The sequence below is a fragment of the Diospyros lotus genome, chromosome 4 (assembly GCF_014633365.1).
Source record: "Diospyros lotus cultivar Yz01 chromosome 4, ASM1463336v1, whole genome shotgun sequence".
NCBI lineage: Eukaryota > Viridiplantae > Streptophyta > Magnoliopsida > Ericales > Ebenaceae > Diospyros > Diospyros lotus.
In genome coordinates, this window is record NC_068341.1 from 3,328,477 (window position 1) to 3,351,738 (window position 23,262).

The 23,262-nt window shown below is 40.9% G+C and overlaps 1 protein-coding gene across 1 annotated transcript; it reads left to right on the plus strand.

Moving 5' to 3' along the window:
- Positions 1-12,432: 12,432 nt before the first annotated feature.
- On the plus strand, positions 12,433-15,483 carry LOC127799155 (calcium-transporting ATPase 12, plasma membrane-type-like). Its single transcript, XM_052332908.1, has one exon. It carries the CDS (start codon positions 12,433-12,435, stop codon positions 15,481-15,483), a length of 3,051 nt encoding a protein of 1,016 aa, XP_052188868.1.
- The last annotated feature ends 7,779 nt before the right edge of the window (positions 15,484-23,262 follow it).

Consider the following 23,262-nt stretch of genomic DNA (forward strand, 5'->3'; position numbering starts at 1 on the left):
CAGCACCCGAGGAACTCCGAAGCGACAGACTACATTCTTCCATAGAAACTGTTTCACCCGGCGAGAAGTAATAGAGGCCACTGCTTCAGCTTCAACCCACTTTGTGAAGTAATCGATAGCAGCCATGATGTACTTGACCTGTCCAGCTGCTGGGGGAAATGGTCCCAGGATGTCTATACCCCATTGGGCGAAGGGGCATGGTGTGGCGAGATGAGTTAGCGCGACTGCCGGCACATGGACCAAGTTAGACGTTTTCTGGCACCAGTCGCAAGTTCTAACCCGCTGTTCGGAATCTCGTACCATTGTTGGCCAATAATACCCCTGTCGTAGGGCCTTTTGACTAAGCGCCCGAGCCCCGATGTGGTTTCCACATATTCCTTCATGAATTTCCCGTAGGATGTAGTCTACTTCGCGAGGTCGGATACACTTGAGCAGCGGTTGTGAAAAAGACCTTCTGTATAGTTCCCCCCCGACTAACACGAAATTTCGGGCTTTTCGTTTGACCTCCCGTGCCTCCGAGTCGTCTTCCGGGAGCTTTTCCTCTCTTAAATATGACAACAGGGGGTCCATCCAGCTAGGCTCGTCATCGATACAAAATTGGTCTGCGGCTTCTTCGATACTCTTTTGCGGAAGAGATTCGATCCGAATTTTCCGAGAGCTTGTAGGGAAAGAGGAAGAGGCGATTCGGGACAGCAAGTCCGCCTCTGTATTCATGGCTCGAGGGACGTATTCCACCTTTACGTGTTGGAAACGCGCCATCAGCTCTTTGGCTAGGGTCAAGTATTGCGCCATGTGACTTTCTCGGGCTTCATATTCTCCATTCACCTGCTGCACCACTAAGTTAGAATCTGAACTCACCTCGACGTTTTGAGCCCCCAACTGTTCAGCCAACCTCAGCCCAGCCAATAAGGCCTCATATTCTGCTTCGTTGTTAGATGCTCGGAATTCAAAATGTAGCGCGTAAGGCCATATTTGCCCTTCGGGACTCTTTATCATTAATCCTGCCCCACCGCCGCCCGAGGTCGAGCTTCCGTCTACCGCCACTAACCATGGTTTCTGGTTTTCTTCGGGACCTTCGGGAGCTCCTATCCCTTCGGCGATGAAGTCTGCTAGCGACTGCGCCTTAATGGCCGGTCGCGGCCTATACTCAATGTCGAAGGCGGTGAGCTCTACTGCCCACTTCAACATCCGGCCTGAAAGCTCTGGCTTGCTAAGAACCTGCTTCAAGGGTTGGTTAGTAAGCACTATAATCGTATGAGCTTGAAAGTAGGGTCGGAGTTTCCTCGCCGATGTTATTAAGGCGAACGCCAGTTTTTCCATAGGAAGATACCGAACCTCGGCTCCCGATAATCGTTTACTCGCATAATAAACGGGCCTCTGGATCCTATTTTCTTCTCGGATCAACACCGAGCTGACGGCCTCGTTGGCCACCGCCAGATATATGTATAATGGTTCTCCGGGCTTCGGTTTGGTAAGAACCGGAGGCGTGGCTAGGTGCTCCTTAAGCTTTTCGAAAGCTCGCTGGCATTCAGAATTCCATTCGAAGTTGTTTGCTTTCGATAAGACCTTGTAGAAAGGAAGGCCTTTTTATGCCAAACGAGAAAGGAATCTGCCCAAGGCTGTCATCTTACCCGTAAGGCTCTGTACCTCTTTCACATTCCTCGGGGCCGGCATATCCATGATAGCTTTGACCTTCGCAGGGTTTACCTCGATCCCTCGGTGGTGTACTATGTAGCCTAGGAACTTTCCTGCAGAAACGCCGAAAGCACATTTGACAGGATTAAGTTTCATATGGAACTTACGAAGGGTTTTGAAGCATTCCTCCAGGTCCTCCGGATGACATTCGGCTACCATACTTTTTACCAGCATGTCGTCGACGTAAGCCTCCATATTTCTCCCGAGTTGTTGGTGAAAAAGCTTATTTACCAGGCGCTGGTAAGTGGCTCCTGCATTCTTTAATCCGAAAGGCATTACGGTGTAGCAGTAGGTTGCCTTGTTGGTGATGAATGCCGTTTTCTCCTGGTCCTCCGGGTACAATGGAATCTGGTGATATCCCTGAAAAGCATCTAGGAAACTCATGAGCGAACATCTAGCAGTTCCATCAATTAGGGCGTCAATCCTCGGGAGTGGGTAGCTATCTTTTGGGCAGGCTTTGTTAAGATCGGTGAAATCGATGCAAAGTCTCCACTTGCTCTGCCCTTTGGGAACCAGCACAACATTCGCTAGCCAATCTGGATAATCCACCTCCCGAATGTGGCGCGCAGCTGCTAACTTTGCGATCTCCTCCTCGATCGCCCTTGCCCTATCAGGGGCGAAACTTCGTTTTTTCTGTCTGACAGGCTGAAAACCTGATCGGACCCCCAGCCTGTGTGTCATTACTTCTGGATTTACTCCTGGCATATCCCGGGCTGTCCACGCGAAGATATCTGCATACTGTCTAAGGAGTGATATTATTTGACTCCTTAGCGGATCTTTTAACTCCATACTCACTCTTACACATCGACTTGGGCAATTTTCTTCCAGAGGTACTTCTTCCAATTCATCCACCGGCTCCGCTGTTTTGGGATCTTCAGGTCCTTCTAGTAGAAAACTGACCTCCTTCGGGGGGTCAGCATCCTTCTGCAACCCTGCTTCTTTACTCTTCGCCATGCCTATAGAGGCCATGTAACATTCACGGGCTAAGCGCAAATCTCCCCGCACTTCGCCCGTCCCCCTATCCGTGGGAAACTTCATCATCATATGATACGTGCTTGGGATGGCTCGAAGGGCATTGAGACCCGATCTTCCCAGAATCATGTTGTAAGCCGAAGGCACGTCTGCTACCAGGATATCTAGCATAACACGAGAAGTTCGGGAACCTCTCCCTACCGTCAACGGGAGTTGAATAATCCCTTCTGAATATACGGCTTCACCATCAAATCCCACCAAAGGGACCCTCGCTGCCCTTAGCTGTGTCATTTCATACCCCATGCCTAAGAAGGCTTGCCGATACAAGATTTCTGAAGAGCTTCTTGGATCCACAAGGATCCGCCGAAGTTCCCACTTCCCGAGTTCAGCTGTTATCACCAGTGGGTCATTTTGAGTCGGGTACCCCGGGAGGTCGCTATCTGAAAAAGAGATTGGATCCACGTTCCTCGATCTTTTCAGCCGGGTCGTATTACTTTTTTCGTCCTTCATGACTGGGACCTCCCCCGCCGCGAGTGTGTGGAATATCGGAGGCTGAGGATGATCATCTTCTCTTCGATGTGATCTCTCCCGCTGGGCCCGATTTCGATCCTCCGCGCGGTCTCTCTTGGGGGGCTTCTTGATCGCGACCGTCGATCCTTTCTCCCCTGAGAATCACCTGTTTTTGCCACGTAGCTCCTCAGGAAACCCCGATTGATAAGTTCCTGAATCTCCTCCTTTAATTGGTGACACTCTTCCGTGTCATGACCATGATCTCGGTGGAATCGGCAATATTTACTTCTGTTCCTTTTGTCAGATGGTGCCTTCATCAGTCGAGGCTTTTTCAAGTAATCTTTTCCCTCAATAGTAGCCAGGATTTCTGCCCTCGGGGCGTTCAGAGGAGTGAAACCCGCCGAATCCCACCGAGGGCGATGCTTTTCTCTTCGGTCGTCACTCCTCCTTTCCTCGGGATGCTTCTTTTTATCCTTCTTCTCCACATGCTCCGCCCTCTTAGCCTGCATGACCTCTTCGGCATTTATGTACTTCGTGGCCCGGCCCAATATGTCCGTGAACGCGCTGGGAGGCGTTTTGGCTAATGATTGGGCGAAAGGGCCGGGCCTCAGGGCGTTCTGGAATGCCACCATAGCAACATTGTGGTCAAAGTTCTCGATGCTCAGGGCTTCCATATTAAATCGTGAAACGAAATCCTTCAAGGGCTCTCCTTGGTTCTGCTTCATACTCACCAAGGCCATGGTGGACCTTCGGTGTCTTCGGAGAGGTGCAAAGTGCGCCAGAAAGCTGCTCCGGAGTTGCGCAAAACTTATGATGGAATGATGAGCCAGGTTTGAGTACCACGCCCGTGCGTGCCCCTCCAGAGTGGCCAAGAAAACTCTACACCACATCGCGTCTGAGGCGTCCTGTACCATCATATGCGAGGTAAAGAGATCCAGGTGATCCATCGGGTCGGTGGTCCCTGCGTAGGGCTTAATGGCCGGGATACGGAGACGTTCTGGTGGTATGGCCGCCATGATCTCTGGGCCAAGGGGCTGATTTATCCTTGGTCCCTGAGCCTCTCCGGTCCTTGGCTTTAGGGCGGCCATCTCCTCCTCCAACTACCGCAATCTTCTTTCCTGCCGCTGCTGCACAAACGACAAGTCAAGAGACTCGGCCGCCTCGCCGTCATCTGGCCCTGGCCTCTGCGGATTCTCGTCCCGTCGATAAGATTCCTCTTCTCTTGGGGGCTCGCGCCTTTCCTCCGCCCGAGAGTGCTGGGCTTGCTGATGCTGGCCATCTAGAAAACCCATGAGTAACTCCGTCAATCGTTGTACTTGACCCTCCAGAAGTGCTATCCGATCAGGAGGAGGCGGAGGGCCCTCCGGACTCCGAGCCCTCCCCGGCGGGCTTCGGGGAGGGTTCTGCTGACTCGGTTCCGGAACGGGGTTGCTCCCCACGGCCCTAGACGGCTGTCTTCTGGTCGCCATTCACGGTTGAGAAGATTGTCCGCTGCACTGGAAAGACAGAAGAGAAGAATGTCGGCCCCACGGTGGGCGCCAATTGATGAAGGATTTTCGGAAGTGGTAGCCGCACGTTCCCTTCTTGCCTCTCTGAATGTACCTGCAATGGAGACGGGGCTTGCTCCCCCGGTCGATCTCCGATGATTAAGTTAGTTTTTTGATCTAGGGTTCCTTGTCCCCTTTTAAACTATGTTAATTGATGGAAAGATCAGGAGAATCTCCCACCTTCTTCGCTTACCTTTTCTCGGGATAGGGATCATGAGGGATCTTCGGGATCTTCCTCCCGCCTTCTTCGGGACTTTCCCGATAAGGGTTTCGCGATAGCCTCCGTCTCCGAGGAGTTCGGGATACCTGTTGCCTCCGTGATCTTCGGTGGGATAGCCTGTTCCTGAGATCTCGGGGGTTTCTCTATTGAGTGCTTATCTGATTGACGTGGCAATGCTTGTCTGCTGTGTATCTTTTGACCGCTGTTAGGTATTCGTCTCGGCGTAATTATGGGACCGAGGGCGTTCCCCTCATCACCTCACAGTTTCACCATAATCGAAGAAAATTTAAATAGTGTCTTGAGAAATGAGATTACTCTCACAATTTATCCTCGGTATCAATATGAACACCGCCTCGTGAATAAATGCATACCAGTAGCAAAACTCAGAAGAAAATTCTTTTGCCCTACTAAACCTAGTGGGCCTGAAAAACCCATTTAATGTAGCCAGAGAAGCTGTAATCGATTGCCCAAGTACCGGAGTGATGTCAAAATGATCACAACAGAGGACGTGTCCACTGCCAAAGATATAGCAGCTGCATGTGGTATAATTGAGGCAGGTCAGGGCATTGCCACTGGTGGAGTAGTTGAAGGAATGGAATTTCAAAGCTATGAAGATGATGAGAGAATGGAGAAAGTTGACATACTTCGTGTTATAGCAAAAGCCTCCGATGACGATAAGCATCTCATGGTACAATGCTTGCAAGAAAAAGGTCATGTCGTTGCGGTTACTAGAGATGATTCAAAGGACAGAGCTGCTTTAAGAGCAGCCATTGTAGGACTCTGTATGGGGACTCAAGGTGCTGATACGGCCAAGGAGAGCTCGAGTATTGTTGATAGTTGAAGTTCTGAGGTGGGGGAAAGGCATATGTACATCAATATCAGGACATTCACTCAGTTCCAACTTACCATCAGCATCACTTCTTTGCTAATTGACTTTATCACTCACCTGGTGAGCTCCCTACCATCAACTAGGCCTGACCACCGTTCCGAACCGACGTTCCGGACCTGCCTTCTGGTGGAATAGAATTGTCTATAGATAGTTCTATTTCCTGTTCTCTGATGGTTCGGGCTCGGTTTCAAGGGCTGTCATTTCCGGTTTAAATCGATTTAATAAAAAGAAAATAAAGAGACTTAAACTTGATTTATATAAATCAAATTACTTATGTATTCTTTTGCAGTTTAATGAAATCAAAACTTATATACTTCACTTACCATTTGAAATTGTTATTTTCTTATCTTAATCGAAATTATTTTCAAAAATATCAATTATTATATATTTTATATTTATTTAATTTATTTTTTATCGAGTTGAACTAGTTCCAATTTCGATTCTTTATTTTTAGGAACTAAAACCAAATTATAAGTCTTCGATTCCAATTTTAATTTTTTAATTAAAATAAAAAAATAATTTTAATTCAATTTTTAAAAGAACAATTTCGATTCGTTTCACGGTTTGAACCAAATCGTGATAAGGTCTATTGTGGCAACCATCTCTACTGAAAAAAATTATCATATAATAGATGAAACGTGACAATAATTATAAAAGATATATATTATCTATATTTTGGCCCTTTGTATTTTCATGTTTTGTTTTTGTGTGTTCATTTAAATTTTTTGTTATTTTAATTATATTTATAAATATATACTTTTAAGTTAATTTAATTTATGTATTTTGATATTTTTTCTCTTATGGCGATCTAAATTTTTAATTATTACTATTATATCCTTAAATTTATATTTTTAAATTAATTTAACTCATGTATTTTACTATAAATAGAATATGATGTGAATTTTTTTATCTCATTTTATCTTTTTATTTTACACATAAAGGTACGAAATTAAATTGACTTCAAAATTAGATTGAGAAATATTATTGAGATAATAACAAATTTAAATAATCATAATATAAATATATAAATATAAATTTAGCCTTATTATCTAGAGTATCATCCAACATCGCATCATCCACAAACAAATACCTTGCACCAAGACGCACGTGATGTAGGCGACGTCAACGTGGACCAACCAAACTCCAAAATTGCACGGAGCAGTTATTCTGGAAGCAATAATGTTCACACATTTGCATTTTTCCTTCTATTCTGCCAATGGGCATTTTTCCTTCTATTCTGCCAATGGGCGGCGGCGGCCTTCATAAATTCTAGAACTGCCCCCAATCCCATCCCATCCGGATAATCCTACACGTCCCGGAAGTTTTACAGGAATTTTTTTAATTTTTATTAATCTTTCTCGACATTTACGCCATTCCCCAACCTATTTAAAAACTTAAAAAAACTTGATTGAAAATTTGGGTACATCGCATCAAAGATCACAAAATTTTAGTATTTTTTATAATTTAATCATTAAACTTTAATTCTTTGTAAAGTAATCATAAAATTTTAAAATATTTTACAATATGGTCACTAAAGTGATTTTCTGATAATTTCTCACCAAAATCACTGATGTGACAATGGCTATATCATCGCTACGTCAGCGCCACATCATCGCCACGTCAGCAATTTTGGCTAGGAACCATCAAAAATTCACTTTAGTGATCACATTACAAAATATTTTAAAGTTTTGTTATCACTTTGTAAGGAATTGAAGTTTAGTGACCAAATTAAAAATGACGACAAAGCTTTGTGACATTTGGTGTGATTTATCCAAAAACTTGCTCCCCCGCCATATTTAAAAGCTTCCTTTTAATTTTTTTTGGCTGCTCATTTGGAGACCTAATCTCTTACAACATTATCAACAATCATGTGCATATGAAAAGGAGTTTAATTTCAATTCTTGTCATTGCGCGTTTTGTAACTGCCATTTGGTAAAAATTTTAAATAAGGATTTTGTTGGATATTTTACCTTTTAACATCAAATGTTTTACCTGCCCTTTTAATTTTTTTTTTCTTCATCCTTATTTCTCTCTTTCTTTCCCGCGCCTTCTTCTTCCTCGTTCGCTCAGCCTGCGCACAATCGCCATCGGCCTCCGCCCATGTCACGCCTTCTTCTTCCTCATTATATTATCAGATTTCTTAATATTTGTAGTACAGTACCATATTTAATTTAAGTTTTGAATAAGCTCAAAAAATCTAATAGCAAGTTTTCTATCAGATTTTTTAAGTTTTTAAAAATAGAGTGGGGCACGCGCCAGGGAGGGAGGAGTGCGATTTTGTTCACCCTCATTTAACGAGGGTTAAAATAACCCCCATGAAAAACTAACACCCATTTTCTCTCCTCCTCTCTACCTCCCTCTTCTTCTCTCCCCTCTCTCCTTTTCTCCTCTCTATTTCCCTCTTCTTTTATCTCCTCTCTACTTCTCCCCCTCTCCTCTCCTCTCTCCCTCATTTCCTCTTCTTCTCCAGCCAGCCTCGTGTCACCGCTGCCTCTTCTTGTGCGTCGACTGCCTCGCCTCGCCGATCACGAGGCGATGGCGCGATGCAACAGCGAGGCGGTGCAAAGGCACGACGAGGCGTTGCAGAGGTGCGGCAAGGCGGGGCACTGTAGCGAAAAGCGGCGATAGGGTCAGCGATAGCGAGAGCAAGGGAATGGGAGAAAGGGAGAGAGAGGGGAACGGGTGGGTGAAGACCCCTCCCCGAAATGACCTTTTTACCCCCCAAACTAACGAGGGTAAAGTTACCCCGTTAAATAAGAGTGAACAAAATCGCACCCGGGGGGGGTTGGAGGATGGCATAAATATTGAGAAAGGTTAATAAAAATTAAAAAATTTCCTGTAAAACTTCCTGTAACTTTTTCGGGACATATAGCATTAACCATCCCATTCGGGTCTCTTAGAGTCAGGAAAATGTCGTGCCCGCCTCTCTCTCTCTCTCTCTCTCATTTTATTCGTCCCTTTTTTTATCATAGATAAAGTTTCAAAAACCAATAGTTTCGAATCTATTCAGAGTTTAATAAATTTAAATATGTATTAATCAATATTTAAAGTGTGTTTTAGTAAATTTAATATTTAACATTTAATAAACTAATTAATCTTTAACAGAGTTACCTAAATTTAAAAACACTCCATAAAATATCTGGTACAGTTGCTCATTTATAATTTAAGATCCTCTATTTAATATGACTTTTCACAGTCATCTTACTGTTGTCATAATTAAGGATAAGCAAAGTTTTAATTTAATTAAAATAATTAAACAAAAGTAATCAAAATTGCTAATTTAGTTCGGTTTAAACTAAGGGTCAGTTTGGTTCAGTTTTTAAGTTTGATAATTTTAATCATTTCACTATGATTTGATTTTTATATTAAAATAACAAAACCAACAAATTACTTGAATAAAATTTTAATTACTCGATTATTGTTTCATATTAAACAGGCACCATGTAGTTCCATATGAAATCTTTGAATAGTCTCTATAGTCATGTCACCTCTAGAGTTATTTACTTTCACGATCAACTTCAACTTCAAGATGTTCAACGTCTTTTCACGACTTTTTTACTAATGTTTCTTTGAGAAAATGAGAGTTGGACCTATTCCGCCTCTATTGTGATGAGTTTGTCCAAAAGCATGAATTCTTTCATCTTCATGCTCATATTAGATGTGCAGGTGAGGGAGATCATTACTCTCGATTTTTTTTTTCAACAAATGTTATCTATCCATAACTCTCACCATATCCATAGTTTATCCTAGTCGAATAGATCTCCCACTTCATCTGAGGATAAGGTTTCCTAGGTCCTTCTTTCCCATTTCCTGAATCTCTTAGGCCTTCCTCCTCTTCTCCTTCTGGATTCTCTCTCTCTTAAAAGGAGGTCGCCATGTATGTAGAGCATTCTTTTTTTCAAGATTGTTGGCTGGATCTTATCAAGAGTGTCTCTTCCGAGGAAGTTCGCCTTGCCCTATTCTCCATGGGTGATGATAAAACCCCTGCCCCTGATAGTTTCACTGTTAAATTCTTTCATCAGGCTTGGGATGTTGTTGGTTTTGATTTCACTACGGGTGTTGGTAATTTTTTTTAGTCAAGTCAGCTACTTGGAAAGGTGAATGCTACCATTATTAATCTTATCCCTAAGGTCCCTCACCTCGTTTCTCCTAGTCAGTTCTTGTCCATCTTATGTTGCAATGTGATCTACAAGCCTCGAGCCTTTCTTGCCTAAGCTTGTGGATAGGGCTCAAACAGCTTTTGTGCTGGGCCGCTCAATTGGGGATAAAATTATGCTAGTCTAGGAACTTCTTCATCGTTACCATCTCCTGCGTGGCCTTCCTCGTTGTGCCTTAAAAGTTGATCTTAGCAAAACTTATGACTCTTTTTTCTTTTGGTTCTTCATCTTATGAATTTTCCCTTGTGTTTCGTTTCTTGAATTTGTGCTTGTGTAATTTCCCGTGGTAGGCGAGGGCTTCGCCAAGGAGACCCATTATTGTCTTATTTGTTTGTCCTATTCATGTAAGTCTTTTATGGTATTATTGCGTACCACACTCATGCAGATGACTTTCAGTTTCATTAAAAGTGTGATAATTTGGGCTTAGCCATGCTTATATTTGCTAATAACCTCTTACTCTTCTCCCATGGGGACCGAACATCTTTCAATATTCTAAAGCATTACTTTGATCGTTTTGCAGAATTCTTAGGCCTAAGCTAACCCCTCTAAAAGCGACAACTTTGTTTGTTGCTCCTCCCTTAATCTACAGGTAGAGATGGTTATGGCCTCCAGTTTTCACCAGGGTACCCTGCTTATTCGATACTTAGGCATCCATTTGATATCAACGAAGCTCTCTTATGGTGATTGTCATCCATTCTTGATAAGGTTCGTTCTCGAGTTAGTTTCGTCTACAAAAGAAACTAACCCTATAAGTCACCAGAGTTCTAATATTTAGGTGGAGCTTGAAATCGACAAGAGTCAGACATCTGAATCGTCGTCGTCATCTCAAATTAAGTCAAGCCCCAAGTCAAGTCCAAAAGCAAGTGCTGGTCGATCAGATTATTGTATTGCTAAGATAAACACATAAAAATTATCAATCCTCTTCAAAGATATGCTAAAACTGATCTCATGCATATGCTTTGAATGTGGCTAAAGATATTGACTATAGTGAAGAGTCTTCCACTTATTCTGAAGCAATTAGTTGTCCTGAACCTGGGAGATGGATTACCGTAATGTATGAAAAAATAGAATCCTTACACAAAAACAGTACTTAGAAGTTGACAAAACTACCCGAGGATAAGAAAGCAGTTAAGTACAAATGGATATTCAAGAGCAAAGAAGGCACGCCATGAGTTGAAAAAGTGAGGTACAAAGCCAGACTCGTAGCAAAATGATATAGTCAGGTTCTAGGTGTGGACTTCACAGACGTATTTTCTTCAATTGTGAAACACAGTTCCATCCGAGCATTACTTGGTATTGTGGCTATTTAAGATCTTGAATTGGAACAGTTGGATGTTAAGACAACGTTCTTACATGGGGAACTTGATGAGGATATCTATATGCAGCAACTAGAAAATTTTGAAGTTCCAGGCAAAGAAGACTATGTGAGATTGTTAAAGAAATCTCTATATGACCTGAAATAGTCTCCTCGACAATGGTATAAAAAGTTTGATTCCTTTATAATTAAGCACAATTTTAATAGATGCAATTATGATAGTTGTGTCTACTTTAAAAGGAACAAAAATAGGTCCTATATATATATCTACTTTTATATGTTGATGGTATGTTAATAGCATCAAAAGTTAAGGACAAGATAAGGAGATTAAAATCTCAATTCAACAAAGAATTTGAGATAAAAGATTTGGATGCAGCAAAGAAGATACTTGGAATGCAAATTTTAAGACAAAAAGACAGGTAAATTGTATCTAAGTCAAAAGAGATATGTTGAGAAAGTATTGACTAAATTCAATATACAGAAGGCTAAATTTATGAGTACTCTGTTGGCTGTACATTTTAAGTTTTTATCGAAATTATCCCCTCAATCAAATGATAAAATTGATAAGATGTCAAAAATTTCATACTCTAGTGCAGTGAATTTATCTTTTATGTATTTATGTATGCTATGGTTTGCACCCCCCCCCCCCCCCCCCCCGCGGGGCGCGGGAAGGTTGCGGCGCAAGTTTGGAATAATTTCCTCTCAAATACATAAATAAGACAGAATTAAACGAACAATGCAAAATGCGGCGTATGACGTAAAAGGCCGCCGCAACCTTGGAATAATCTCCTCTCAAATAAATAAATAAGACAGAATTAAACGAACAATGCAAAATGCGGCGTTTTGAGGTAAAAGGCAAAAGGCGGTAAATTGCCGATACCATGGGCGTGGCGTAGAGAGGCATGGATAATAAATGGATGCGCCATTTGATAGATTGAGAGCATTTATGAGTTTGCAGGGAAGTTTCCTCCAACATCATTTTTCCACAAGACACCGTCCTTCCCTCCCTGTCAATGCCGCACAAAGCGAAGCAAAGAAAGGCAATCCAATGCGAAGCACTATATATACGCACGAGCCAGGTAGCCATTTCACCACCAAAGAAGGCATCGTAGCTGTTCCCCGCCAGAATGTGCGGAATCTTGGAAATTCACGGGGAAGAGTTGGGGCCGATTTTGAGCAGAGCACAGAAGAGATGGCGTCTTGCTTTTAATGCAGTCAGCACAATCAGGGCCTTGCTCTCCGAGGGCAGGGGCATCATAGCTGTAGAGGTTTTGCGAGTTCCATCTTTTACCGTGCTCGATGTGGAGCCAGATTACCCTGCTGGCATAAACCAACCCGTCCTCAAACGGCTTGTTGAGGAGAAGGATCTGGGCAAGCTTCTACAACTCGGTGGGGTTCAAGCTGTCCTCTCTGCGCTAGGATCCCATGCAGAGAACGGGATCCAAGGCGATGTTGGAGATATTGCAAGACGCCAAATTAACTTTGGCTACAACTCCTCGAACCAAAAGCCGCCACCTGAAAAAATGTTTCATCTTGGGACGGGTGTTTTCTTGGAGGCGTTCAAGGATCCCATTATTCTTATCCTGCTTGTTTGTGCTGTGCTTTCGCTTGTCTATGGGATTAACAAGCAGGGATGGGAAGGAGGCTCTAATGGTGGAAGCATTCTTGCTGCTCTCGCAGTAGTGATCACTGTCTCTCTGTTTAACAACTTCTGGCTAACGAAGCAATTCAACGACTTATCCCAAGCCACGGAGAATACCCTTGTTGATGTCAGACGAAACGGACAGCTAAAAAAGATCCCTATATTCGACGTCGTTGTGGGAGATGTTGTTTCCTTGACGCAAGGGGATCAAGTTCCTGCTCATGGACTATTGTTAGAAGCGGTGTCGGTGCTAATTGATGAATCCAGCATGACGGTTTGTCGTGAACCTGTGGAAGTCAATCTCAAACACAACCCATTCTTGATTTCTGGCACCAAGGTCGTTGATGGGTCAGCTCTGATGCTTGCCACTTCAGTTGGCTGCAAGACAGAAGAGGAACATGTTATGATACAGCGAATAAGTTCGCCTTTACAAGCTAAGCTCAAGCAGCTGACTTTCTTTATTGGCATGGTCGGTGTAGCCGTTGCTTTCCTAGCTCTTTCAGTGTTGCTGGCTCGCTACTTCACAGGCAACATGCACGACGAACATGGAAAGAGACATTTCACTGCTGGCAAGACGCAATTCCGTCTTGTCTTCGATGCCATAATCGGAATTATAGCGACCCCAGTTGCTATAGCAGCGGCTGCAGTCCCAGAAGGTTTGTTGTTGGCTGCCACGGTTACTTTGGCTTACTCAACCAAAAGAATGCTAGAACGCCAGGCTCTCGTGAGGGACCTTTCATGCTTTGAGGCAATGGGCTCCGTCAGTGTGATCTGTACTGACGAAAGCGGCATCTTGATGTTAAAATCCATCAAGGTAATGAAGTTTTGGCTAGGCCAAAAATATATTGAAGAAGGGGCTTCATCTTCAATTGCACCAGATATTCTTGAACTGATCCACCAAGGAGTTGGTTGGCCTGCAGTTCACCACCGCACCGGGTCCCTCTCGGAACTCTATCAAAGAGCATTTTATGAATGGGGAATAAAAGAAATGGGAATGAATATTGAGAAACTACAGGAGGGCCATAGAATTATCCCTGCAGAAGAATCCTTCAGTTCAGACAACAAGGAATCCAGTACCGTTTTTGTAAGGAAAGAGGCTCGAAACACTGTACACGTGCATCAGAAGGGAGCACCAGAAGTAATATTACCTATGTGTTCAAGCTATCATGACGATACAGGTGACATCAAAGTCATTGATGATGATGTAAGGGAGTTATTGCAGCAAGCAATTCAAGACATGGAAAATAGTGGTTTCCAGTGCATTGCTTTTGCGCATAAACAGATGTCACAAGAAGAAGAAAACCATGAAGGCAATGATGCAAAACTCTCCCAAGCAGTACTAGAAGAAAATTCTTTTGCCCTACTGGCGCTAGTGGGCCTGAATAACCCATATATTGCAGCCAGAGAAGCTGTAAGCGATTGCCTGAGTATCGGAGTGAATGTCAAAATGATCACAACAGAGGACGTGTCCACTGCCGAAGCTATAGCAGCTGCATGTGGTATAATTGAGGCAGGTCAGGGCATTGCCACTGGCGAAGTAGTTGAAGGAATGGAATTTCAAAGCTATGAACATGATGAGAGAATGAAGAAAGTTGACATAATTCGTGTTATAGCAAAAGCCTCCGATGACGATAAGCATCTCATGGTACAATGCTTGCAAGAAAAAGGTCATGTCGTTGCGGTTACTAGAGATGATTCAAAGGACAGAGCTGCTTTAAGAGCAGCCAGTGTAGGACTCTGTATGGGGACTCAAGGTGCTGATACGGCCAAGGAGAGCTCGAGTATTGTGATGCTAGATGGCAATTTAGCGTTGATAGTTGAAGTTCTGAGGTGGGGGAAAGGCATGTACATCAATATCAGGACATTCACTCAGTTCCAACTTACCATCAGCATCACTTCTTTGCTAATTGACTTTATCACCACAATTTCAGCTGGTGAGCCCCCTACCATCGACATTGTGGCAGCCATCTCTACTGGGAAAGTTCCGTATGCAACACTTCAACTACTGTGGCTAAAGTTGATTGTGGGCACACTGGCAGCTCTGGCTCTCACCATAGAGCAGCCCACGAAGGAGGTCCTGCATAAGCAACTTGTTCGCGGGACGACCACACCATTTATCACCAACATCATGTGGAGCAACATGCTCGCTCAAGCTTCTTATCAGATAGCAGTCCTTCTAACCATATATTTCGGCGGTGAATCAATTTTCAGTCTAACTGCGAAGGTAAGAGACACCTTGATCTTCAATACTTTTGTTTTCTTCCATGTCTTTACAATGTTCAATGCAAGGAAGTTTGAAAAGAATGTTCTTGAGGGAATAAAGAGGAAAAGGATCTTTTGGGGGATTGTAGGAATGATCATTCTTCTTCAGGTGGTGATGGTAGAATTCATGAAAGAGTTTGCGGGTACAGAAAGGTTGTCTTGGGGACAATGGACTGCATGCTTTGGGACTGCAGCCGTCTCTTGTCCGATTGATTGGTTTGTAAACTACGTCCTTAAGCACGACACCATGCTTCACTGCCAGGCCAGTCATTGACTATTTATGGATGTTTGTTTCCAAACAGGGCCCGGTCATTAATCATGACGTGAACAAACTAACATCAACCATGTGTTCTAGCCATGCCAAATCTAGGATTGTTCCAGTTTAAGTTGAATCTTCTTAGGCCATTCCATCCATTGTAAGAAGTAGGAACTTTAATGCAACAGTTCAGTAGATGAAAATTGGTTTCGATTTTCCAAGGATATTGATAGATCTTGATATATCTGTATGGAAATTAGATTCCACTAGCCTCGCTTTTCTAGGAGTCTGTATCTGAAAATAGAGCATTTCTTTTTGTACATCAATCAAAGAGCAGAAGCAGTAGATGCTTAGGTGGGGGTGTTGTTTTGCTTTTTGGGGTCGTCTGTTGATAACTTCTAATTCTGCTGTTCCGGGGTGCTTTGCACAGCAGGGATTTGATTGTAGCTGTTGGGATTTGGCCCTTTTGGATCGTTTGTTCTAATTTCTAACAAAAGCTTATCACTTATCAATCAAACATCATGCTATAAATTTGGACAATTGCGAAGATGGATTGCTGAAATCTTAAAATCAGATACATACAGGAGGAATAAAGACCCATTACTGAAAATACCAACAGTCATCTAAGAACTGAACTTATAAATGAAACCCAACAAAGTTATCCCCAAGTCTGGAAATAGTATGAATCCATACCTCACAAGAACGTGCAGATCTCTCTCTCTCTCTCTCTCTCTCTCTCTCTCGTGGTTAGCTTCTGTATTTGGTGCAGAATATGCTTGAGAATATCTTGTTTTGGCCCTTCACGATGAGCTGTTTCGAGCTAGTTGACCGGAAGAACACGTGCCAAAGACTCACCACACATTCCTCTTTCAACCTGTCCTTGAGTCATCAGGATGAGAACACAGCGAGCAATTGCCAAAATAAAAATAAAAGAGGCTGTTTTGCTTACCCTTTTTTTTTTAAGAGTTTATAAATTTTTCTATTTATAAATTATGTAAAACTTAAAAATTGACTAATATTTAACTTAATAATATATTTAGATAAATATGTTTTAAACCGTTAATTATATAGATATATGTTTATTTTGAAAAAATTAATAAATTGTCAAATTTTAATAAAAAAATTAAAATAGATATGTTGTTATATAATATAAATAAAATTTATAAAAATATTATTTTTAATAAAAATAAATATATAAACTTATATGTTAAATATATACATAGAAAGAAAGAAGAAATGGTAGAGGATGGAGTGACACAACGGTGATAAATGAGGAGATCGAGACGATAGCATCAACGTTGGGCTAGAGGTGGCGATTGATCTAGAACTTGGAGGCAATGGCGATAACAACGACGTTGGGCTGGAGGCAGCGATTGATTTGGAAATAGGAGACGACAATGGACGTAACGAAAGAAAAGATCCAAACAACTAAAATGGTGCTCGCGCTGGGCTAAAAGTAGCGACTGATCTACTGGAGGCAGCAATGATGAAAGTTGGCAATGGAGAAGGTAACCAAAGAAGAAATGGGGAGAGAATGAGAGAGCGTAATGTTTTAAGGAAAAGAGAGTAAATATTTAAGTTATTTCAAGGGCAAATTTATAATTTAATTTATCAACAAAATAAGCTACCAACATGTTATTTGAAAAAGTTGCGGGTAGATTATTGAAAATTCTGTTAAAATAATTTTTAAACTCGATACCATTTAATTTTTTAAAATTTTAATAAATATATAACTAAATAAGTTATAACTTATAAGCCAAACTTATTAGTGGTCAAATCACTAGCCAAACACCCCTAGGTCACAAAATAGTGCCTTCATGGAATGTTGAATTTTATGACCTTTGAAACTATAAAAAATTAGGGTGTGTTTGATTACATTACCTAAAATTTAATTTTAAGTAATGATTGTTTAAAAAACAAAAACTACCTCACTTACTTGAAAAATAAATTTTATGAAAAGAAACTTTAAATGCTTAATTTTTTTATAAAAAGTTAAGAGTGTTTGATTATTTTTATATAAAATATGTATAATAATTACACATGATTTAACATTTTTTACAAAAAAAATGTATGTTATCAAACATGCCATTAGTGGTTTTTGCATGAAGTCGCTATCCTCTCCAGTGGCAAGGCCCATGGGTCCAAGTGTTAAAAATTTGGGGAAATAATTTGAAAAAATGGTATTTAAAGAATAAATTTTGAAAAATAATAGTTTTGGCTATTACTCAGAACAAAGCAACGCTGAGGAATAAAGAAGAGAAAAGGCCACTAGAGGGCAAGGGCAACGCCTTTTAGAACAGCTCCTCTTGGTGGCTTGTTTGCGTCTCTGTGTAGCCGGCAAGGGCCACAACCGGCGACGGTGGACGGCGGCGGAAGGCAGTGGAGAACGGGGTGGTCGTAACTTGCAAGATTGGGATGTGGGCATTGCTTGAAAAGGTTAAATTTGTCTGTGCGCATTATTGTCATTTACTTGGTCAATTGGAGCATATTTTTTTATCCAATTTAAAAGCGATGAAATATTTAAATATACTGAATATATTCAATGGTCAAGATTTTACTTAATCAACTTCTTATTTTATCTTTATTCAATAAATTATTTAATTAAATTAAGAATCTAAATGAAGTGACTAAATCTTCACTATAAAGTGTTCCAACTATTTTACTTAAAAGCTATCAAAAAGGTACAAAAGGAGACTAGCTTTTGTTTAAAAATCTATTGTCTGATTATCAAATATGTTAGATGTTACAAACACACAGAGATAGCAAAATCTCCAAACACAAACACACCGTCAAAATCCTACACAGATGAACTCACACGAACTGAAAAATAAAGCAATCAATATTGACAGTATTTAAAACATAAACCAGAAACAAGAGGCGCAAGATTTTATAGTGGTTCACCCAAAAATAGGGCTACATCCACTTGAGCTCTGGTGAGAAGAGCTCACTTCCACTAAATAGATTCAATCTGATTACAGCAAAATCGATAATAAAACAACCCTGATTTTCTAAAACAATAAGCCACGAACTCACTTACAGATTAGGTGCTTACCTTACACAAAACAAAATTAGGGAACGCTTACAGAAGACGAACTATACAACATTTACAGAGAGAGAACGAGAGAGAGAGCAAAAGATGAAACCCTAGAAAAATGACCGACTCTCTACCAAACCCCCTCAATCAAAACTCGTCTTCAATGCAATCAGAAAATGACAATCTCGAGGCGAGATATAAAAGAAATGAATGGCTCGGATTGCCTCAGCAAAAGCAGCGTCGATGGTCTGGATTAAATCGTGCAAAAGGAGCAGCAACAGACAAAACGACAAGAGATCAAAGGATATGAGAAAAGAGGGCCGGCCCAAGCTGGCTGCATCTTGTGGCCCTCCAGTGGGCGCCCAAAAGGGCAGCCCAGGTTGCCACAAGAGGCCCCCCAGACTTGTGCCTCTTTATCTTTCACAAAATATAACAAATTCTACCTTGAAACATAAAATGAATAAGTAATCAGATATGAAAATATAAGTAAAGCATGCTACAATTCTCACCTTCATGGCTCTAGATGACCAGAAAATTAGCCATCATCAATATACAACAATTTTAAGCAATGCTTAAATTTAGTTGCAGTTAATACCTTGGTCCCCATGTCAGCTGGATTGTTGGCTGAAGATACTTTCTGAATTCCCACAGTTCCGTTGGCTATCATTTCTCTTACATAGTGATACTTCACATCCACATGTTTGGTCCTATCATGATACACAGGGTTTTTGGACAAGTGGATGGCACTTTGACTATCCGAGAAAACCATCACTTTGCTTTGAAGCAAGTGAATTTCTTTTAGTATGCCTTGAAGCCATATGGCTTCTTTAAAGGCATCTGTTACAGCCACATACTCTGCCTCAGTGGAGGACAGAGCTACAAGAGGCTGTAACTGAGACTTCCAGCTTATACAATTTCCACCCAATGTGAAATAGTAAGCAGTGGTGGATTTTCTGGAGTCTCTATCTCCAGCAAAATCAGAGTCAACATAACCAGCAAGATTTAGAGTGTCAAATCTTTTATTAAAATTTAAGCCAATGCATGCAGTACCATTTATGTACCTAAGAAAATGTTTTAAGGCATCCCAATGAGTTTTACCAGGGTTAGACATATATCGACTGAGTAATGAAATTGAATATGCAAGGTCAGGCCTAGTGCTTATCATTGCGTACATAATTGTTCCAATTACATTTGCATAAGGGACATTTTTCATTTCTATTAATTCAGAATTGGATGTGGGACATTGTAATTTTGATAAAATAAAATGTCCTGCCAATGGAACTATGACAGTCTTACAATTTCTCATTCCAAATTTGTGAACGGCTTTCACCAAGTAATCATGCTGATGTATCTTAAGGCTATTGTTGCTTCTATTTCTCTCAATCTTCATTCCTAGAATTTTCTTAGCATGACCTAAGTCTTTCATGTCAAAAACTGAATTTAACATAGATTTTAACTCATTAATCTTTGACTTAGATTTGCTAATAAGAAGGATATCATCTACATAAAGCAGTAGATAAACAGGAATTTCTATAAGCATGAAATAGAAGCAATTGTCATATTGACTTCTAATAAACCTGGCCCCTAAAACAAAATTATCAAATTTTTTGTACCATTGCCTTGGGGCCTGTTTTAAGCCATACAAAGATTTTTTCAGCAAACAAACATGATCAGGTTTTTCAGACACAACATAACCATTGGGCTGAACCATGTAAATGTGTTCATCTAAGTCTCCATGCAAAAATGCAGTTTTAACATCCAATTGTTCAAGTTCTAAGTCAAATTGAACTACTACTGCAAGCATCATGCGAATTGTTTTAAATTTGACCACAGGAGAAAAAATTTCAATGTAATCTATCCCTTCCCTTTGTGTGAACCCCTTAGCTACTAATCTTGCTTTATATCTAATAGGGTCATCTAGGGATATACCTTCCTTTAATTTGAACAGCCACTTACATTGGATCAGTTTATGATTTTCTGGACGAGGGACAAGTACCCAAGTTCCATTTGCCATCAGAGAGGCCATTTCCTCATCCATGGCTTGTTGCCATTTTTTACTTTCCTTTGAGCTGACAGCCTCCTCATAAGAGGAAGGCTCACTGCTCCTCATCTCAACACCTGCCACTAGGGCGCAAAACACCAAATCTGAGAAAGCATACCTTGAAGGTGGTCTAATAGACCTCCTGCTTCTATCTCGAGCAAGTTAATAATGTTCCAGATTATGTTGAGGGGTGTCAAATTGCTCCACCTCAATTTCTGTTTCATCATTTTGTTCCTCATAATCAGATTCATGATCAGAGGTCTAGTCTTGGTTTGATGTAGGGTCTCCTTCAGATTGAAGGACTGGTATAGTTGGAGCATTTGAAGGATTGTTATCTATAACTTGATGCTCCACCTCTATTTGGGTATCTCCTAAATTTGTGGGATTATCTATGTCATCAGTTTTAGATAATTTGCAAGGGAAGACTGATTCATTAAATATAACATCTCGGCTGATGATAATTTTTACACCCTTAGATTGCCTTTCCCATAGCCTATATCCCTTAGTTCCTTCCTGGTACCCAACAAAAACACACTTAGTGGATCTAGGTTCCAGCTTACCTTCTGACTGATGAGTATAGGCTTCACAGCCAAAGGTTCTTAAGTAGTTGAAGTTTAATTTTCTTCCAATCCACTTTTCTTCAGGGCATTTTAAATTAAGGGCTGTGGAGGGGCTTCTATTTACTAGGTGTGAAGCTGTTGCTAAGGCCTCTCCCCAAAAGGATTTAGGCAAGCCAGATGTGAACAAAAGGCACCTCACTTTTTCAATGAGGGTCCGGTTCATTCTTTCAGCCACCCCATTTTGTTGGGGTGTATTCCTAATAGTCTTATGCCTATTTATTCCTTGGGAGTTACAGAAATCATCAAACTCTTTATTGCAGAATTCTAAACCGTTGTCAGTTCTAAGAGTTTTGATTTTTCTATCAGCTTGGTTTTCTATTAAGATCTTCCAGGTTTTAAATTTTTCTAATGTTTGATCTTTTGATTTTAATAGAAAAACCCACACCTTTCTAGTATAATCATCAATGATAGAAAGGAAGTACTTGTTGCCACCATGGGTGGGGACCTGGGAGGGTCCCCACAGATCTGCATGTAAGTACTCAAGGCATGCCTTCGCCAGGTGAGTTCCCTTATGGAAACTCAGCCTGTGTTGCTTGTCAAGCACACGTGGTTCACAAAAACCGAGGGTCTCAGCAGACACTGGACCAAGGTATCCTTGGTTTGACAGTGCCTGCATACCTCTCAGGCTCATATGGCCAAGTCTCGAGTGCCACAGATCTGTCTTATCAGTGTTAACATAGCATGCAGAATTTAATATAACAGAGGAATGAAAACAGCCCTTTAAAACATATAAACCATTTTTCTTTAAACTAGTTAAGATTAGTTCATCTCCTTTAAAAGCATTCAGGGAACCATTTTCAGCTTTGTATGAGAATCCTAACTCATCAAGTGTACCAAGTGAGATTAAATTTCTTTTAAGATCAGGGACATATCTTACATCAGTAAGAGTTCTAATTTTGTTGTCATGCAACTTAAGAGTTATGTCTCCTTTACCCTGAACATTACAAGATTGGTTGTTTCCCATGTACACTATTCCACTTTCTCTGTTATTAAAGTTGTGAAACCAATTAATATTAGGACACATATGAAAAGAACAGCCAGAGTCCATAATCCATTCATTTAAAACTGAGCTTGAGGAAACATTAAGCACCTCAGCCAAGCAATTAGAACTACTAGCTGCTACTGTTACATTTCCCCCTTGCTTTTGTTTTTTCAAGTAATCATAACAGTATTTCTTTATATGACCTTCTTTCCCACAGTGATAACATTTCCACTTTTGTTTTTGTTTTCCCTTCTTTTCCTTCTTTTTTCCCTTATACCTTGACCCATTGTGTTGTTCAGTATTCACAGTATAATTTCTTTTATCTGTATTTCCTTTAACAAACAAATTATTGCCAGATTCCTTAGATGTACTAAGTTCTAGTTCTCTAGCTTTAATACCAGATATAACAAGTTCCATATTAGGTACTATACCAGTGTAACGTAAAGCATGTTTCACTACATCATAATCATCAGGTAAGGAATTTAACAAAATCATTGCCTCACTAGTATCTCCTAAAGCCTGATCAGTACCTCTCAATAGCAAAGTGAGTTTAGTAAATTCATCTATGTTTTCATCCATGGACTTAGATGTATTCATTTTAAAGTTAAACAACATGCCTTTTAAATAAACTAAATTTGGAGCAGACATTACAGAATATAAAGATTCTAATCTATTCCAAAGTTCAAGAGATAGAGATATACCGTCAACCTTACGGATTACAGAGTCACCAAGATGAAGAAAAATCAGATTAAATGCCTCTTCTCTGATTTCATCAGTTCGGGCCAGCTGCTCAGGTGACCATTTCCGGTCATCTGTCTCAAGTGCTATAAGCACTTTGTGATGAGAGAGAAGTACCCTCATCTTCTTTTTCCAACTATCGAAATCCCCATTTCCATCAAATGTACCGATTTCAAATCGGGTTGTTGTCATTTTCGTAATACACGAAAAATTTCACAAAACAAAAAACCCTAGTTTACTGACTGAGACCTGTACAGCAAACTCACGCTGACAGGCTTTCTTCAGAAAACCCTAGAGTTCTTATAAAAACAACACCAACACAGTAAGGAAAGGAAACCCTAGGTTTTCGAAAAACAGAGTCGGTCGAGATTTTGACCCTAAA

What these genes read in the sequence shown, in the direction of transcription:
- LOC127799155 (XM_052332908.1), top strand. Translation starts at nt 12,433, where the DNA reads ATGTGCGGAATCTTGGAAATTCACGGGGAAGAGTTGGGGCCGATTTTG.